Genomic DNA, 19182 nt, shown 5'->3' on the forward strand with positions numbered 1-19182 from the left:
CTACTGGTAAGCTTGGTTTCTAAAGAAAACAACTATAATGTGAGAATGAAATAGCAATGTGCAATTGTGGCCTAAGACTTAAAGCCGTATAAAGCCTTGCACCAGACCAGTCAGCAATCGTGAAGCTGAAGGCTATGGCAAGCACCAAAGACATTAATTGTGCTTGTTGTTTTCGTCATCTTCGTCATTTGGACTGCTACTTAGATAGATAGAGCTACAACCGGACGTTACTTTTTCGTAGCAGATTAGGAGAATTTAAGCAGCAGGTTAAGATAATTAACTTTATATGCATTTACTCTATAATGTGTTATCTTGCCTCATATGAGACATAATGACACAGTTATACATAGTTTATACTTGTGAGTCACCACCTGACGAATTTGAAGTGACAGATAAGTGTTAAATGCAATGCATTCAGTGTTGCCCAGACAATATGTTTGAAGGATAGGGATAGAACTAGAACCAAAGACAAAAGGTCCAAAATCAATATAGGCCTACTTACTGTACATTTTTTAACATCTCTGCTTGAACCTCGCTGATGCTTGAAATACAATACAATATCGCCCCTTGTGGAAAAGGTTCACAAAAGGTTTATTTTTTGCCTGTTTAAGTTAGGTTAAGGTTAGACAAAGGGAGCCAATTACAAAATTGTTTCCAGGGTTTCCTTTGAATGACGTGGATATTGACAACTCAACTACAACTTTATAGTTCGCTGGCCTATCAAGTGTTCTTGGCTTTCAAGTGGGCGGGCTCTAGTGCTATCACAGGGAGAGGACGGGACCTGGCCGTAGAAGCAAAGCGGAAAGAAAATGGCGGCCGTGGCTGCGGAGCCAGGAGCTGTTGCGGTATCAACAACAACAGCGGGGGACTGTGGTGAGCTCGAACCGGTGCCAGCTGTGCCGGGGGGCAAACTCGACTCCGATGCAACGCAGCAGTACGCGCCAGTAATAGACCTTGTTCACCAACTCAAGGATGGGGATGCAGTTCAGGAATGCAGCCAGGTCCAAATGGAGCTAGTGAGCAGGCCAGACCAAGAAGCCGCGGGAAAAGTCCTCGCTGCTTGTGCATTGGATGAACACATCGATACAGGATGTCTCATGGTCGGCGTAGAAAATACCGACAACCATTCTCGCGGGGGCTATGGTTCGAAATACACAATGTCGAGGGCAGAACGTTTGAAACAATTTTTTTCGCCTAATGTTGATCCTGCAAACGAGCTCAGTAAGCACGAGCCCTACGCCTGCCATCAGAATAGCTCCATCTCCGATTCACAACCATCGGTGGTCTTTTTGCATTCGTTCCCTGCGCATCCTGTGACTACGGAGGCTGGGCTGTCGTTGGCAGAGCCGGCAGAGCCCATGATCAATTACTATCAAAACACAGAATCAACCCAACCTACTATTATCGAGTGTGGCTATAGAGCTTTAATTAAACCGTCCCATGAGGCTGAACTGGAGCCCGAATCAGCAGATGATGCTCTTTCTGTTACCGAGTACAAGGCCGAGTCTTTGGGAGATGCCTCTCTTGAACATCCCCAGTCCATAGAACACGTCGACTCTCTGCCAGTTCTAGAGACGGAGACACTCATTGGAACACCCATGGAGACTGGATACATTTATGACTTTTCGAGCATCACAAACCAGAACTCTCCGAGTCCCGAGCTTCCTGTAATGGCAGTGGGTCGGGTTGACTCCTCGGCAGAACTTGGGGACTCGTGCTCACGACAGTGGAGTTTGGAAACGAACTTCCACGAGAGCGAGACCGTATTGAATCCCCCTCACCCCATGCCCGTTGCTGATACTGAGGAGGTACTGTCCGAGTCAGTGGACAATCTGATACCTGGTTCTGAAGTTCGAGTATCTCTGGATCACATAATCGACGACGCACTGGTGGTGTCCTTTCGGTTAGGCGAGAAGATCTTCTCTGGGGTTCTGATGGACCTCTCTAAAAGGTATAGTATAATCCTTCTCAGAAATGTCTCTTATATTTTAGTTTTACACCACATTTGTTTTTCTATGTAACTTCCTAAGACTTTTCTGTCCATTAGTTAACTTCTGGAAACACACCACATATTTTTTGTTTACTACTGACATCCACTGCACATTATGCACATACAAAATTACTCAACAATTCACACCTGAAAGATGTGGCGTGTCCTCATTCCGACTAGTCAGCTGTCAGTAAAGGACCTTGTTCTTTGCAAACCCCTGCCTCCTGAACTAAACTGATAGTTTTATATATTTGCCAGGGGTCGAGGGGTCAAGCTACCATGGTGATCTCTAGTTTGACAGCGTATCACAAAAATACAGAGGAACTGCTCTTATCCCCAGTTATGTGGGCTGTGCTTTCGGTTTGTCATTTCAGTTTACAAAACTAAACTTGATGTTTCTATTTACAAAGTCCAGGTATATCAGAGGTCAGCTGGAGAGGATGATCACATGCTCAGTCTGTAGTGTAAGGTCATACTAAGAAGAATGCTGCAGTTGGTAGAGTAGTCATGTAGCACTATGCCACCATCAACAACCCTTCTTTGGATTCTATCTAATGTCCTTGTAATTTGTCACCTGTCTCATCAACACCTTTCCTCCAACCCTCCCTTTATCATCTGCAGGTGTAGATTTTGGGTCATAATTAAACTTGCTGACATGCCTGGGGACTATGTTGAACATCTTCATTATGTTTAGCAAAGATGACATCTGCACACACAATCAACACCTTGTTGTGTTTAGTTTCTCCTCACAAGCTGCTTACAGCTCATTGTGTAGTTGCTCTTCAGGACTTCATATCATTTCAAGGTATTCTTCTGGTGTTATACCATATGCGCTATTAATATAGGTTATCAATACATGGTAGAATATGCTATAACTTGGAAGCCACTTTAGTGTAAGTTGCTTTGATAAGAGCCTGAGCAGCAGTGATCCCAAGGACAATGGCCGGTTTATTACAATGACAAGATGGAGGCCACTCAAACCTTACTGCTTCATTTTCTACAGTACTGTAGATAATCAACACCATCCCCGCTCTACAAACAAGACTCAATTTTTAGATCCTCATTGTTGAGTCTAAGGGATCAGTTTATTGCTTTTGTTTTCCAACAGTCCCCTGAGTGCAGGCCTTGTGGCTGTGATTTGCCAGAGTGTGTTCCATAGCATAGGTCATATGGAATCATTGTTTTTCCTATTGGATGTGTGCTCAAGACGAGAGATTAGTCGCTGTCTTCGATTCAGACTAACTCGCCTCTAGACATCGACCTGGTCCTAAAATGTCTACTCTACCCGTCCCCTACTTAGGTGTATGCATCTGGAAAGATGGAAGTTAGGACAGGTGGGTGGAATTTCCACCATATTGTTGCTATCAGAGGAAAAGTTGGAGCTGCTACCATATTGTATACTTATTAAATTATTTCAAATCAATGAAGTGCCAAGGGGAAAGGGCTTGCTGATGTTTCTGGACCAGGCCAACCTTGAAAGTGTAGTCTATATTTTTGGGAAATTAAGGCATGGTTACATTTTTCAAAAATGTTTAAATCGTAAATTAGGCATAAGTAAAGGCATATGGAAAAGGGGTCTTAGAAAACATCTACCCGATAAAGTCTTAAGCTATCAAAAATACATCAAAACAAAATGTTAATGTAAAAACCCTGCCAACTAATATCAACACTTATATTTAGTTTTGGAGAAATGGTTTACCTTCGGCAAGTTTAAGAAATATTGCCTTGTAATTCCATTACAAAAAATGCACATTTAAGATATTTTGTCATTTTGGATAATGAAAGTTCACAGAAGTAACAAGTAATGGTAAACCTACTGGCATTATAACAGTTTTCTGTGCCTCTCCCTTTTTCCTCGCTCTCTGCCCTTCTCTCTTACTCTCCAGTTAATGTCACCTGTCCCAGCTCTTACTGACACCTACCCATGAGCCCCTTGTAACCAGCTTCCTAACCCATTAAGCACCGATCAACACCGGATGTCCATGGATGTTGAAAAGTAGTTCAAATTTGGTCAGTCCACCCTGACCTTGATGGTAATGTCCACAGACTGACTGGACCAATCATAGACATATGTTTCATAAGTTTGGATAGTACAGTGATTAGAGATCACAATACAGCACAGTAGAATACAGTCCAATACAGTAAAGTATAGTATTGTACTCTACTGAACTTTATTGCACTCTACTGAAGCCTACTCTGCTCTTTTGTACTGCAATGTACTCTACTGTGCTCTGCTGTGCTGTGATGTTCAAACTTGTTAAACATGAGAATCAGGGGTCACGTTAATAGTTCAGAAATCTGCATTTTCAAAATGCAGCCCATCAAAAATAATCTGCATTTTACACCATATCACCTGTGTTTTATATTGGCAGTCAAGTGTTTTGCTTCAATAGAGTAATCGGGGATGTGCAACTATAGTTTTCCTTCACAGAAAATACATTCGTGCAGAAAATGGCTTCATTTTCATCCGGTGACAAAAGAAGTGCAAAGCTATTTGGCTAGCAGTCACAAGTAAATGAGTGTACAATGAAAAAGTAAGTTTTTTTTTTTTTTTGCAAAAAACGATGCATGGCCATTTCTAATGTTTATCATAGAAAGAATGTAGCCAGCTACAGTTCCTAATGTTTTGCTTAATGTTAATCTTGCATTTTACCAGAGAAAAGTAGGCTACACTGAGAAAAGTACCAGAGAAAAGTAGCTACACATCGGTCAGCGCTGTCTGCTGATAGAATGCCCATTTGTGAATTCTCTTCCAAGTGGAGAAGTGCAACTGAATCAGAGGTGGAGAAGTGCAACTGAAGCTCAAAATGAGTCTGATGCCAAGGAGAAATTACAATATGAAGCATTTTAGATCAGCATTTACAAAACACAGCAAAATAACGTATTAAGAAATAGGCCTATCTTTTTTAGTGCGACCCCTGAGAATAACATTCATATCCATAATTATGCATTTCTGGGTATTACAGATCAGGGACCCATGATGTAATTCATTTACTTATAGGCGTAAATCCACTTCACTTATAGACATCTTTGAAATGGGTTTGCATAAAATTCTGATGGAGATTTTACCTAAATTCCGTTACCAAAGTTTGCATCTGCATCTATCCACTAAATTTGTTTTTGTAATATTTTCAGTGGAAATTGTTAAGTAGTCCTTCTGCATAGACTTATGGTTCATTAAACTTTGAAATCAATGTTTTTTGTTTGACATACATTTTAAAGTGGAAAAAATGGAATCAAAGCATCATTCCGTTAACATGGAATTGCCCTAATGTAACTGCCAGAGAAACAATACATTTTGAATCACACACATCCCCTCCCATTTAAAGAGATTGAAAGTTTGAATGTAGGCAGTAATTGAGTACAAGCATCCCAAACCTCCACTTTTAATATTATGCCCCCCAAAGGCCGTAGCTTGCCGTAGCATTGTCCAGTTTTACTTTTAGCTCTGGACAGTACAAATACTACGTGGCCTGCGTTTTCAGTTTCCATAATTTTATAAAGCCAGACACATTTAACAGTTAGGCTATTGATTACAGTGCATTCTGGAAAGTATTCAGACCCCTTCACCATTTCCACATTTTATTACATTGTAGCCTTATTCTAAATTGTATGAAATAAAAACACTCAAATCTACACACAATACCCCATAATGACAAAGCAAAAACAGGTTTAGAAATGTGCAAAATTATTTAAAAAAAATACATACCTTATTTACATAAGAATTCGGACCGTTTGCTATGAGACTTAGTTGAGCTCAGGTGCATCCCTGTTTCCATTGATCATCCTTGATGTTTCTACAACTTGATTGGAGTCCACCTGTGGTAAATTCAATTGATTGGACATGATTTGGAAAGGCACACACCTGTCTATATAAGGTCCCACAGTTGACAGTGTATGTCAGAGCAAAAACCAAGCCATGAGGTCGAAGGAATTGTCCGTAGAGCTCCGAGACAGGAATGTGTCGAGGCACAGATCTGGGGAAGGGTACAAAATAAATTCTGCAGCATTGAAGATCCCCAAGAACACAGTGGCCTCTACCATTATTAAATGGAAGAAGTTTGGAACCACCAAGACTCTTCCTAGAGCTGGCCACCCGGCCAAACTGAGAAATTGGGGGAGAAGGGCCTTGGTCAGGGAGGTGACCATGAACCCGATGGTCAGTGACCACCAAATCAGGCCTTTATGGTAGAGTGGCAGGACAGAAGCCACTCCTCAGTAAAAGGCACATGACAGCCCGCTTGGAGTTTGCCAAGGTACTCTGACCATGAGAAACAAGATTCTCTGGTCTGATGAAACCAAGTTTGAGTTCTTTGGCCTGAATGCCAAGCGTCTCGTCTGGAGGAAACCTGGCACCATCCTGTGGGAGTGGGGATGTTTTTCAGCGGCAGCGACTAAGAGACTAGTCAGGATCAAGGGAAAGATGAACGGAGCAAAGTACAGAGAGATTCTTGATAACCTGCTCAGAACCTCAGACTGGGGCGAAGATTCACCTTCCAACAGGACAACGACCCTAAGCACACAGCCAAGACAATGCAGGAGTATCTTCGGGGCATGTTTCGGAATGTCCTTGAGTGGCCCTGCCAGAGCCCTGACTTGACGCCGATCGATCTTCTCTGGAGATTCCTGAAAATAGCTGTGCAGCGACTCTCCTCATTCAACCTGAGTTTGAGAGGATCTGCAGAGAAGAATGGGAGAAACTTCCCAAGTGCATGTGTGCCAAGCTTGTAGCGTCATACCCAAGAACACTCGAGACTGTAATTTTCTAAAATAAATGTGTAAACATTTATGAAAAACTTTTTTTTCTTTGCCATTATAGGGTATTGTGTGTAGATTGAGGGGGGGGAGTATTAAATAAATTTTAGAGCAAGGCTGTAACATAACATAAAATGTGGAAAAAGTGAAAGGGTCTGAATACTTCCCAAATACACTGTATGTCACGTCCTCTGCATCCATTTTGCTCTCACGTGTTCTGAGTTTGTTATAACCAATTTATTGATGCGATTATGATTTGCTATAGGTCAGGCCCCATTGGTCATGTGCATGCGATGCATACATGTGTCACAAAAAACGTAAGGGTTGCGGGAATGTTTTTCCTAAACAAATGAGGTATTTTGGTAACAGAACTTTTAAGTAAGAAATGGCTAATTATGTTGCAGCTTCAGCAACACGGACAGCACGATAAACACATTAAGTGTTTGTAGTGGTTTAGTGCATCAGGGTGGAGCGAGAGAGACACCGGGTGCTAGTCACGGTCGCTCACTGTCTTCTTTTTTTTATTTTAACAATGCTGCAAGCCCGAGTACAATCAAATCAATTGAGGTTGGACTCCCTCTAGTAATTTCTGTCTTCATTATTTAATCAAACAGTGTGCTTAAAGCATCAGACAAGCTCAGTGCATATATTTGATTTGATTAACACACATAGGATGTGTCTACATGTGCAAAAATACATGTTTAAACATTTCGACCAATTGGTCGAAAGAACAGACTGTCGACCAACATTTTTGCTATTGTTGGGGACAGCCCTAACACAAAGGTAGAAATGTGAAAGATCCTACTTTAGCATATTTGGGTATTTTTCTACACATTGGTAATTTTTGTAATGAGCTCCGCCCCCAAACAAGACCTCATTTAGTTGGTCCGGACCAGACCAAATCTGAAACAATCATAGATGTCTTAGTTTCACAAGTTTGGACGTCACAGTAGAGTTCAGTATAGGGCCCATACCCCAAAAGCATCTTGAGGCAAAGTTCATTGTTATAACCTTCATAAGAGCATCTTTACATTTCAGAGCTGTTTCCCAAAACATCTTTATTGACGTTGCACTTGCTTGACAAATACAAATATTCTTGTTCTTATCCATAAGAATCTGCACTGTGTATGCTAGCTGTTTGATAGAGCGCACATGCGAAAGACCAGAGTAGGCACATTTGCTATTTAACGCAACAGTTTGTTACAAAACTATTGGTAGATTTGAAAATGCGATGTAAACACACTGAACTTTAGATTTGTATTCGGTATATGAAAACTTAAGCAAAAAAACAAACACATTTTGTGTGCTCTACGTCATCACGCACTGATTTTTGGATGGGTAGCATATTTTCTAATGTCGCCAGTTGGATGGAAACCTAGCTATTGATCCATTGTTTTGTTCTCCAAAGGGGAGGAAGGGTGGTCCAGTAGAGTTAGCATTTGGTCCAGTAGAGTTAGCATTTGGTCCAGTAGAGTTAGCATTTGGTCCAGTAGAGTTAGCATTTGGTCCAGTAGAGTTAGCATTTGGTCCAGTAAAGTTAGCATGATAAATCTTGTCCTGTATTTGCGCTTGATGCAGCATAGGGACACATTTACCCAAGGCCATCTATCTCTGTATAGCTCTGTCATCTCCCATGTAACATGGGGATTATTTTAGGAGGTGTTCTGGTAGGAAACATAGTTTCTAGGCTGAGATATCATATGCAGTACACTAACTCAACTAGGTCTATGTAGTGGTAGTTGAACCACTTGACATATAGTATCTGGATAATGTTCAGTAGGGTCAGCAGTTTATACAGGAAGACCAATTAAAATTAACATTTTTACACTAATTGGTCTTTTGACCAATCACAGATCTTTTCACATCAGATATTTTTCAGACCTGATCTGATCGGTCAACAGACCAATTAGTGAAGAAAAATCTGAATTGCGCTGCCTGTCTTGTTTTCTCTATTTGACTGAGTGTTCCTCAAAATTAAATTCCAGGAGGTGTAGAGATGTGGGCCATGCAAAGGAAACCAGACATAGCCTATATGATCATTTACTTCCCATGAAGCAGCCCTAGTCTAAATTCAACGCTACCATGAACCCAAAATAAACAAATCTGAATAAGCCTATAAAAAGTTTCAGCGGTGGCTATTACCATGGCAGATAGGCTTATTCAGATTTGTCTATTTTGGGTTCATATATATATTTATTTTTACCTCAGAAGAACCCCTATACAACTTGACAACTTCAGCTCGTAGGGTTTAACAAACACAGTCATGGAGTTTCTGCTGCCAACTTCACTTGTATCTGCCGTATTAAAACATTAGTGAATTAAGCTGGAGGGTGAGCATTAATATTGTAAACAAGGATAGTTTTTTCCCTTTGTTTGTAGGGCCTTGTGCACTCTTGTTAGCTATGGTGATGTTGTGTTTTAGGCCGTGGGAGCTTCTTTGATCTTTTGCAACACTAATTTAATATTTCCTCTTTGAATGTTCAGGATTTAATTGATTTAGATTGATTTCCTAAATGTACAATGTAGGCCTAAATGAGAAACATCTTGAATTAGCATGAAATCTTTGACAAATACAAGACAAAAAACAAGTTTAGAGTTTAGTTTTTATAGTTATCCACAGTTTCTAAATCCTCAAATTCTCTCTTCTCAGGTTTGGACCCTATGGAATTCCAATCACTGTGTTCCCAAAGAGAGAATACAAGGATAAACCTGAATCTATGCAGCTAAAGACAGAACCATTCCAGCCAGAGAAGGTGGAAATGCCAGTCCAGGAAAACCCTGACAGCCAAGTTGTCGCAATCCCCGAACCAAACCCTGACCCCCAACCATGGACTTCAAAACCTCCGCCACTGTTTCAGGAGGGAGCCCCTTACCCTCCGCCATTGTTCATCAGGGACACCTACAACCAGTCGTTACCTCAGCCGCCCCCCCGCAAGATCAAGCGGCCCAAGCGCAGGCTGTATCGCGAGGAGCCCACCTCTATCATGAACGCCATCAAGTTGCGGCCCCGCCAGGTGCTCTGTGACAAGTGCAAGGGGACTGTCATGACCGTGGACAAGAGGGAGCCACGTAGAGGCCCTGTGTCGGACTCTAGGGGCGAGGACGCCAAGCGGAGACGCAACGACAGTGCAGCTACTGTCAGCAAGCGGCCACGTAATGACTCTCGCTCTGAGGAGAAACGCCATGCTGCTGAGGTGTCCAAACGGCAGGCCTCAGGGATTCGAGTCTCCTCTTCCTCTTCTCTGGGCCAGGTGAAGGTCGGAGCTGGAGGGAACAGGGTTCTGAGGACAACAGCCACCACAACAACATCACCGGACAACAGCAGCTCCAGAGTCCAACTCAATGCCAAGAAAGTGCTGCAGAGCAAAAATGTTGATCACTCCAAGGCAAGGGAGGTGCTGAAACTGGCCAAGGCGCAGAAGAGGCAGAGAGAGACTACAGTGGTCACTGGTAGCAGTGGCAACGCCAAGACGATGACGAGGGCCGCTGCCCTGCAGGAGGCCCACGCCCACCAGAAGGTCCACTTCACCCGGCGGCTGCAGCAGATCAGCGGGGTGGGACCAAGCAACGCCACCCCTCTGCCACCCAGGATGCGCATCAAGCCCCAAAGGTACCGTAATGAAGAGAATGACTCTTCTACATGTAAGCCGCCTTGCCTCGAGAAAGTGCCGGGAAGTGGCCGTTTGTCCCCTCCAAAGCCAGGCGCGCCCCGCTGCACCTCCACGCGCTCCTCCTCCTCCTCCTGCTCCACAGGCGAGGCCACTGCTGCTGAAAACCAGGGTCTAGATAAAGGGCCAGAACCTGAGCCCAGTCCTCAGACCCAATCCCAGACCCAAGTGGAACCCCTCACAGCCACGGAGCACAGCGACCCCAAGGTGGAGCCAGAGGAGCAGGGGGGGCGGGAGGAGAGGCGGGAGACGCGCGGCAGCAAGGCTGGCAACCTTGTGGTGTACATGACCCTTAACCCCAGCCAGCCTGACTCCTCTAATACCTCCATGTGCAGCGTTGATAGTGCAGATGACTTAAAGTCTTCAAACTCAGAGTGTAGCTCCACCGAGACCTTTGACTTTCCCCCCCCCGGTGATTTGCACTCGCCCCCCGCCCCCGGCACATCCTCAGCAGTCACTGACCCCTCGCCAGCACCTACGGAAGAGAAAACCCCTCGTAAATCTCAGAAAGTGTTTTCCAAAAATGTGTCTAAGTGTGTCTCTCTGGACGGCAGAAGCATTTGCGTAGGGGACATCGTTTGGGCCAAAATATATGGTTTTCCTTGGTGGCCAGCCCGCGTCTTAGGCATCCAGATCAGCCGCAAAGATAATGGGCTCTTAGTCAGGCAGGAGGCCCGTGTCGCCTGGTTCGGTTCACCCACCACCTCCTTCCTGGCACTTGCACAGGTCGCCCCCTTTCTAGAAAGCTTCCAGTCACGCTTCGACAAGAAGAGAAAGGGCTTGTACCGTAAAGCCATCACAGAGGCAGCCAAGGCTGCCAAGCAGCTCACTCCTGAGGTTCGCGCCTTGCTTACGCAATTCGAGACGTGAGGTGGTGTGCTTTGGGGAAAAGGAAAGGTAGGCAAACATGCCCCCCCCCCCTTCCCCTCCTAGTCACCTACCATGTCCCTTCACCTTCCTGAGAGAAAGAAACTAAATATTTCAGGCCAGACAACCAGGACTCCTCTTTTTTTTCTATGATCAAAAAGGGACTGAATGGGTTGGGGTTATACACACTACTGCATATATAAAAATGGCAGCGTTTATTTTATTTTATCATCCTTCTCAAATTTCACTTATTTATCCAAACTGGTGGAAATCTGGTCATTTCATTTAACTTTTTGTTTTTACAGAATGGTTGGTGATGGAAATATTCACCTTATCTTGAGGCCTTTATGTTTCACTCTATGTGCAAAGAAGCTTATGTCATGTTCTAACACCATGGTTCATAGGTTTGCTTGATTGGCTGCCAATTGTCAAAATCTTAAGAGACAAAAAGAGTAGTTATTTCAGTCTATGCAACAAGCGGTTCAATTTCAGGTACTGTGAACAGAAAGTTACAGGATCTGAGCAGCAGTAAATATGATGTATCTGTGCTGGTTGAAGACATGTACTGTAGCTGTGATGTGACGAGGAAGTGGACCCTGGTGGATTTGAAGAGCGAGCAGTTATAGGGGCTTAGGTACCTGCTGTATCTCAGACACAGTCAGAGCTGACTGGCTGTGGGAACTGGCTGCCGGGCCGGTAAGCTCTTGATCACCGTGTGGCACACTGCCAGCCAGGGCTTTCCAGACAGTTGAGCTGGGCTTGTGAGGATGTGACTGTAAGCCAAAGTCACCTCAAGTGCCAGTGAGAGGAGGATGGTGCCCTGTTTCTAATCCTCTCTGAAAACAGAGATGGTTGCAGGGCAGTAGATACTGTACTGAGAGCGTGCCCGCTCAACCGGGCAGTGGGCACATCCAACCCCCTCATACCTGTCCAGTCCCCTTGGGCCACCTCACCTCTCCCCCGTTCTCTCTCCTCATCTGACTCTGTCCTGTCTGTAGTCTCTATACCTTGTGCTCCTCAGTTAACCAAGACTGTTTTATTACTCTCTGGTCTTCCTATCTAGCTCTGTGATTTTGCATGCTGTTATACATAGAATGATGTCCAATTTGTTTTAAAGTCACTGATTTGAGTTGTCTGCACATCGGGACATTTTAAACAAAGATGTTTGTTGTTGGAGCGACGGCGTACTATGAAAATGATAGAACCAACTAGCATTGACAGAGGGAAGCCATTTTAGTTACTCCTCTCATATACGTGTGGTATGGCACGTTACGTTATTTTCTACAACTTTTACTATGGGTTTGCCATGTCTTGTTGACTTGTACTAAGTAGTTCAGTGATTTCTCAGAGTTCTCAGTGTTCAGCTGTTACTCAACCCTGTTTGAGTTGGAATGTGTTTGACTTTATTTGGTGCTCCTGAACTCAACCTTCTACCACTTCACTGCTTGGCTAATCTCATACGACTGCAAATCCTGATTTTATGTATTATGTACAGTACAATCTGTATCAAATTATTTTTAGTGGATTTTTATGATGAATAATGGAAAAAAGGCTTTTTTGTTTGGCTGAAGTTGGGGGAGGGTTGTGAGGAAGGGTTACCTCACCAGTTCTGATCTCTACCAGTTCTGTTCACTTCAGATTGGACCATTTCATTACCAATGACAAATTACATTTCCTAAAGATGTTTCTTCATTTACCTGCCTACATACCTATCCACTCTGACTAAATATTAAGGGACATACAGTAAGACCAACATCGCCTCACCTTTGCCCCTTTGGCCCCGAACAGGTAGAGATCAGAGGCTTATTGCTCGGTAGAGTACACTGACCTGACCATTGTTACAAGCAGAGACGAAGTGTATAATGACGGGTTGGCTCTGTTTCTTCTATTTCGGACATCATCTGTTTGCAGATCAGAGAATGCTGTTGGAAAAAGTAACAGTTGAAGAACACTTGTGTAAATGTTTTTCTGATGTTTTTTAAAAGTATTATAAATAAAATGTCAACTTCAAGAATCTTACCTAGTTGTCTTCATTTTAGTGCTCCTACTTCCATTAACACCTACAAATCCAATGCTATTTATAAGGCTTCAGTTTCACCTTTGAAACAAGCTGGAATAAAAAACATTGGTCATTTGGAATTTGGGATATTTCTATTGTCCCCCTCGTACTAAAATGGGGGCATTTTAAGTTGACAATGACCATGCCTTTTAAATTATGGCTTGTGGTCTTATAATAGCTACCATTAACTGCAAATGTTTGTGGGGCTTTTATGAAATAGCAGACCTGTAGAAAACTACTTGCCAGTCAAGCCCCTGTTTACCACTTGAGGCTATTGGTACATTAACAATAATGAGAGGAAATGCCTGAATGTTGAGATTTTTGGGGGGAGTAAAATCATTCCTTTTATTGAACAGATTTTCTTACCTGCAAACAGATCTAGGACATTGACATCATATGCTAATAGAAGCCATTGTTCAATGGCTGTCAGTCAGTGTATCTGAAGCAATGCATCTTTGAATGGCATTGTAGAATTTAACATTTAGGAGGAGTTTGATGGTTCCGTCCTCTAATTGTTTGTAAATGAAATAGTACTGAGAAGTAATATTTTGGTTTGAAATACAAATGAAAAGGCTATACTTACCTTCCTAATATTTAGTTGCACCCCCTAAGATCAGCCTCAATCTGTCAGGGAATGGACTACAAGGTGTTGAAAGCATTCTATAGGGATGCTGGCCCATGTCGATGCCAATCATTCCCACAGTTGTCAAGTTGGCTGGATATCCTTTGGATGGTAAAACCGTTCTTGATACACACAGGAAACTGTTGAGCGTGAAAAACCCAGCACTGTTGCAGTTCTTGATACATTCAAACCGGTGCGCCCGGCATCTACTATCGTACCCCATTCGAAGGCACTTAAATATTTTGTCTTTCCTATTCACACTCTGAATGGCACGAATCCATCTTTAACCTGTCTCCTCTCCTTTATCTACAGTGATTGAAGTGGATTAAACCGGTAACATCAATAAGGGATAATTGCGTTCACTTGGTCAGTCTGGAATGGAAAGGGCAGGTGTTCCTAATGTTTTGTTCACTCAGTGTATATATCCATGTTCGGGAGCAGCATACACATAACATTACGTAAATCAAGGAGCTGATCCACAGAGCAGCAGCATTTCAAGGTTAACTAGGTTAAATCTCAAAGACATTTGAATAATCAGTGGAGTAAATGCACGCAAGACCAGCAAACTGCTGAAAAAGTTATCACATCACAATGACTCGTTTGTGATGTCTATCTCGGTTGTACCACTGTCAATCAGAAACTTGCTAGGCTGAGGCATCCATGCAGCAGAACTCAGGTATAGATCCCTCATTGAGAGACACACAGGACCCCTCCCAAAATGCATTAGAGGTGCCATTGAGCCCAAAAATGGCGCCGTTGCAACATGAACAATGCACCGTTAGGTTCATTCCTGATTTCACTCAAGATCACTGGTGGCCCCTCGAAAAATGTTGTGTTGTTGGCTAACTAATGTGCACTGACCTACAGCCTTTTCTTCAATGAACATTTTAGTATTCGTAGGAGTGCCCTTCCTGTCATGTACCATAGCGCTGACGTTTTCAATGTCTCAGTGCTTTGATGAAAAAAGCCTTTTTAATGGCATGCACTAAAACCTATTGAATCTGCTTTGTTGAAGCCAAATACAGAAAGAGCATGCCCTCTGATTTGGATGAAAAGATCCCTGATGTGTTCATGTCTCTCTCTGTCTTCTCTTCCAGTGCTACAACGCTGAAGGGCTGCTGATGGATCCTTTACACTGCCAGACGGAAGGACATGTCCAGAATTGGAGACGTCATCGATATAATTATTTTTATTTAAGTATCGGAAGAAGGAACATTTATATATTTATAATGAATTGCAGACCTACTCCACCTCTGGGCCTGTCCATCATGCTGAATACCATTTGATTTCTTTGAGCAGGCGTCCATGTCCACAAGCATGTGACCTTAGTTTGAGTGAGGACATCTGCAGAGTAGACGAGCACTCTGACCATTATAGATATCTATTACATTTGTATTACATACATGTTGACAGGACACGGGATTTTGCAGGGTTTTTAGTATTGTTGATCAGTGATCTTGAAATGCAAAGACAAAAAATGAATAAAAACAATACTATGTAAAACATTTATATTAATGCAATAAAGATTGCATGTGCTATGCTATTACAGTGCATTTGCAGAAGGCTGTGCTTTGTTGTGTTGAAGCAGTCTTGAAAAATAATACTGGTGTCTCAAGCCCTGGTGCTAACATGCCTAACATGCGTGTCCTGATCCTGTCCACAGTCTGATTGTGCCCACATTTGAAGTGAAGTGATTGTGATCAGATCTTCCTGACCACCTCAGGAGGTAGTCAGGGACACGTATCTGGATTATCAAACATTTTAAATCGTCCCTCTTGACTCAAGGCAATATTTGTTTTATTTATCCCTTTTTCTCAGTCTTGTCCCATTGCTGCAACTCCCGTACGGATTTGGAAGAGGCAAACCAGGATCTCTAATGGCATAGCTAGCACTGCGGTGCAGTGCCTTAGTCCACAGCGCCACTCGGGAGACCCAGCAATATTTGTGTTAACATAAAATAAGAATTAGCATTAATACGCTGAATTATACCTTTTTTGAGAAAGGTGATTGGGAGGATTAGAACCTGTAACCTTCTGGTCCCTTGCCACATCCATTGCACCAGCAGGGGGATGGTACTAGCCCAGTCTTGTCACATATTTAAAGCTGTTCAGCCAGAAAGTTAGTAGATTAGAAATGTGATAAGTTGAAAATGTTGGTTAAATTTTAAAAAGGAAGTCGCAACTGGGATTCGAACTGGCAACCTTGCGGGTCGCAACCAATGATATATATATATACACACACACACACGTGTATTTTTTCTTAATGTCTACATTTGTTTAATTCTATTACAGACACCAATGCATACTTTCAAATTATATGTGAGCTGAACATAGAACTCTTTTTTTTTTTTTACATTTAAAGTACTTAATGTCCCCACTACAACAACAAAATACTTAAATCAATGTAATTTTGTCCTTGAAAACAATAATAATAAGTAATTGAAATACTGTAGAATTACATTAATTCCTATTGAGGATTGCTTCTTCTGAGTTCCAATATGGCCGACCAGTGGGTTCTAAGCCTCTCATCGACCAATACATAGCATCAGCAACATCATTTGTTGCAACCCGCATTTAACGCCCTCCATCCTACCTCCCTAAGGGCCTTTTTTTTCTGTTGCTCTCACCTGTAACTCCAACCACTGATATTCTAAGCTTTGCCCACTGAGCATTAGGCCTAGATTAAAACAGATCAAGCGATAGCTGACACCCGCATAGCTGATGGCGGTGTCGAAGGTGTAACTGCGTTGGAGCTGTCAAATCGGTGAGCAGCTGCTCTTAATCGTTGTCACGGAACCACACCCATTCCACTCGCATTAGAAGTTCAGAAGGAGAAACTAGGCTATTTACAGTGCATTCACATTTTGTTATGTGACATCCTTATTCTAAAATGGATTAAGTAAAAATAAATCTCAAGCTACACACAATATCCCATAATGACAAATCAAAAACAGGTCTTTTAGATATCTTAGCATATTTATTTACATAAGTATTCAGACCCATTGATCATCCTTGAGATGTTTCTACAACTTGATTGGAGTCCACCGGTGGTAAATTCAATTAATTGGACATGATTTGGAAAGGCACACACCTGTCTGTATAAGGTCCCACAGTTGACAGTGCATGTCAGAGCAAAAACAAAGTCATGAGGTCCAAGGAAATAAGCTGAGACAGGATTGTGTCGAGGCACAGATCTGGGGAAAGGTACCAAAAAATGTCTTCACCATTGAAGGGCCCCAAGAACTACGTGGCCTCCATCATTCTTAAATGGAAGAAGTTTGGAACCACAGACTCTTCCTAGAGCTGTCTTCCCGTTCCACACTGAGCAATTGGGTTTGAAGGGCCTTGGTCAGGAGCTGACCAAGAACCCGATGGCCACTCTGAAAGAGCTCCAGAGTTCCTCTGTGGAGGTAGGAGAACCTTCCAGGACAACTATGTCTGCAGCCCTCCACCAATCAGGCCTTTATGGTAGAGTGGCCAGACGGAAGCTACTCCTCAGTAAAAGGCACATGACAGCCCGTTTGAAGTTTGCCAAAAGGCACCTAAAGGACTCAGACCATGAGAAACAAGATTCTCTGGTCTGATGAAACTCCCGATCTAACATCTCTGGAGAGACCTGAAAACAGCTGTGCAGCGACACTCCCCATCCATCCTGACAGAGCTTGAGAGGATCTGTAGAGAAGAATGGGAAACTCCCCAAATACAGGTGTGCCAAGCTTGTAGCGTCATAGCCAAGAATACGAGGCTGTAATTGCTGATAAAGGTGCTTCAACAAAGTACTGAGTAAAGGGTCTGAATACTTAAGTAAATATGATGGCAAACATTTCTAAAAACCTGTTTTTACTTTGTCATTATGGTGTATTGTGTGAAGATTGATGAGAACAATTTTAGAATAAGGCTGTAACGTAACAAAATGTGGAAAAAGTCAAGGGGTCTGAATACTTTCCAATCGCACTGTAGAAATGACATTCAAATTGAAAATCATTAAACAAAATAATGAGGATTTCTATCAGCCTTATCAAGGTGTAGATTACATCTCACAGTCCAGTGTTAGAATTTGTAAACAAGGCTGCATGGGATTTCTCTTAATGTGACTCCATTGCCAATGGCAATGTCCACTTTAAGTATAATGCTGGGAACTGCTTGTGGATGTAACTCAGTTCCACCTCTTGACACCGTCAAAAGATCAGCTATGTGGATGTAGGAGGATCACCATAAGTTATTTTGATCGTCTACACCGGTCTAAAAATGTGGGCCCAATCAGAATGTGGACGATATCAGCACCAGGTATAAACGGGGCTTCAGTCTGCCCCAACCTTATACCAGCTCCTGTTGTCCCACAGTAAGCTACCCGCTGAGCTACAAGCAGCCTTAAAGAACAGGAGTTAGCTGAACAACTCCAAATGTCTAGACTGTTCCTGGGGAGATGCAGTACTTAAGTGTGTAATCTACAATTGACTGGCAGAAACAGAAAATCAAAGATATCACGCTCCCCCAGTCAGGGTCCTGTAGGGCTCTATTCAATCGGTTTCACTGAAGCGTAAGAAATGTAAAGGTAATATCCTTATGAGCCGACATTATGCAGCGTTTAACGCGAATGCAGTCTCCACTATAACGCGGGAACATTGCCTTTATATTTCAATCACGCTAACGCTGAAGCCCCCCTCATCCAGCAGATTTTTTTGATGACATGACATTTTATGTACATATTTAAGCGTACATGTCATTTTCCTTGCCAGATGTCCCTATTCAGTCACTCTCTAGGGTTAAAACCACAATATTCCTCCCTGACTTTCCTCCTCACTTCAAGACAAGCAGAGCCAGTTGACTGGACCGATTGTGAGGTCACAGGCTGGATTGGGGATTCCCAAAGGGAAACAAACACATGGTCAAGTCAGTCAGGAGCAGCTGAAGAGAGCCACAGTGACTGAATCAGCTGTGGCTCATCTCTCGCCATCTCGTGTACATGTATGCGTTTTGATACAATCTATTAATGTCTTGACTTAACAGACTGGTGGATGTGGGAAATCCTGTTTTGTAATTACTGTATATCTCCTAAAATCAGTAAATCTGCTTTTTGCCTTTGTACTTGGTGTGTTTTTCTATATTGTACTGCAATTCACCATTTGACACCAATATGCATATCCTCTGAATATATAAGCCAATGAAAAAGGCCTACACAGAGTAGTTCATCTTTTCAACACAATTTAACAACTACACTC

The 19182-nt window shown here is 42.7% G+C and overlaps 1 protein-coding gene across 1 annotated transcript; it reads left to right on the forward strand.

The window, feature by feature from the left end:
• The first annotated feature begins 778 nt into the window (after positions 1–778).
• Positions 779–19048, forward strand: pwwp2a (PWWP domain containing 2A). Its single transcript, XM_029626949.2, has 3 exons — positions 779–1951; positions 9396–11310; positions 15059–19048. Exons 1-2 carry the CDS (start codon positions 810–812, stop codon positions 11281–11283), a joined length of 3030 nt encoding a protein of 1009 aa, XP_029482809.2. The 5' UTR covers positions 779–809; the 3' UTR covers positions 11284–11310; positions 15059–19048.
• The last annotated feature ends 134 nt before the right edge of the window (positions 19049–19182 follow it).

This window comes from Oncorhynchus nerka, linkage group LG22 (assembly GCF_034236695.1).
Source record: "Oncorhynchus nerka isolate Pitt River linkage group LG22, Oner_Uvic_2.0, whole genome shotgun sequence".
In the NCBI taxonomy this organism is placed as follows: Eukaryota; Metazoa; Chordata; class Actinopteri; order Salmoniformes; family Salmonidae; genus Oncorhynchus; species Oncorhynchus nerka.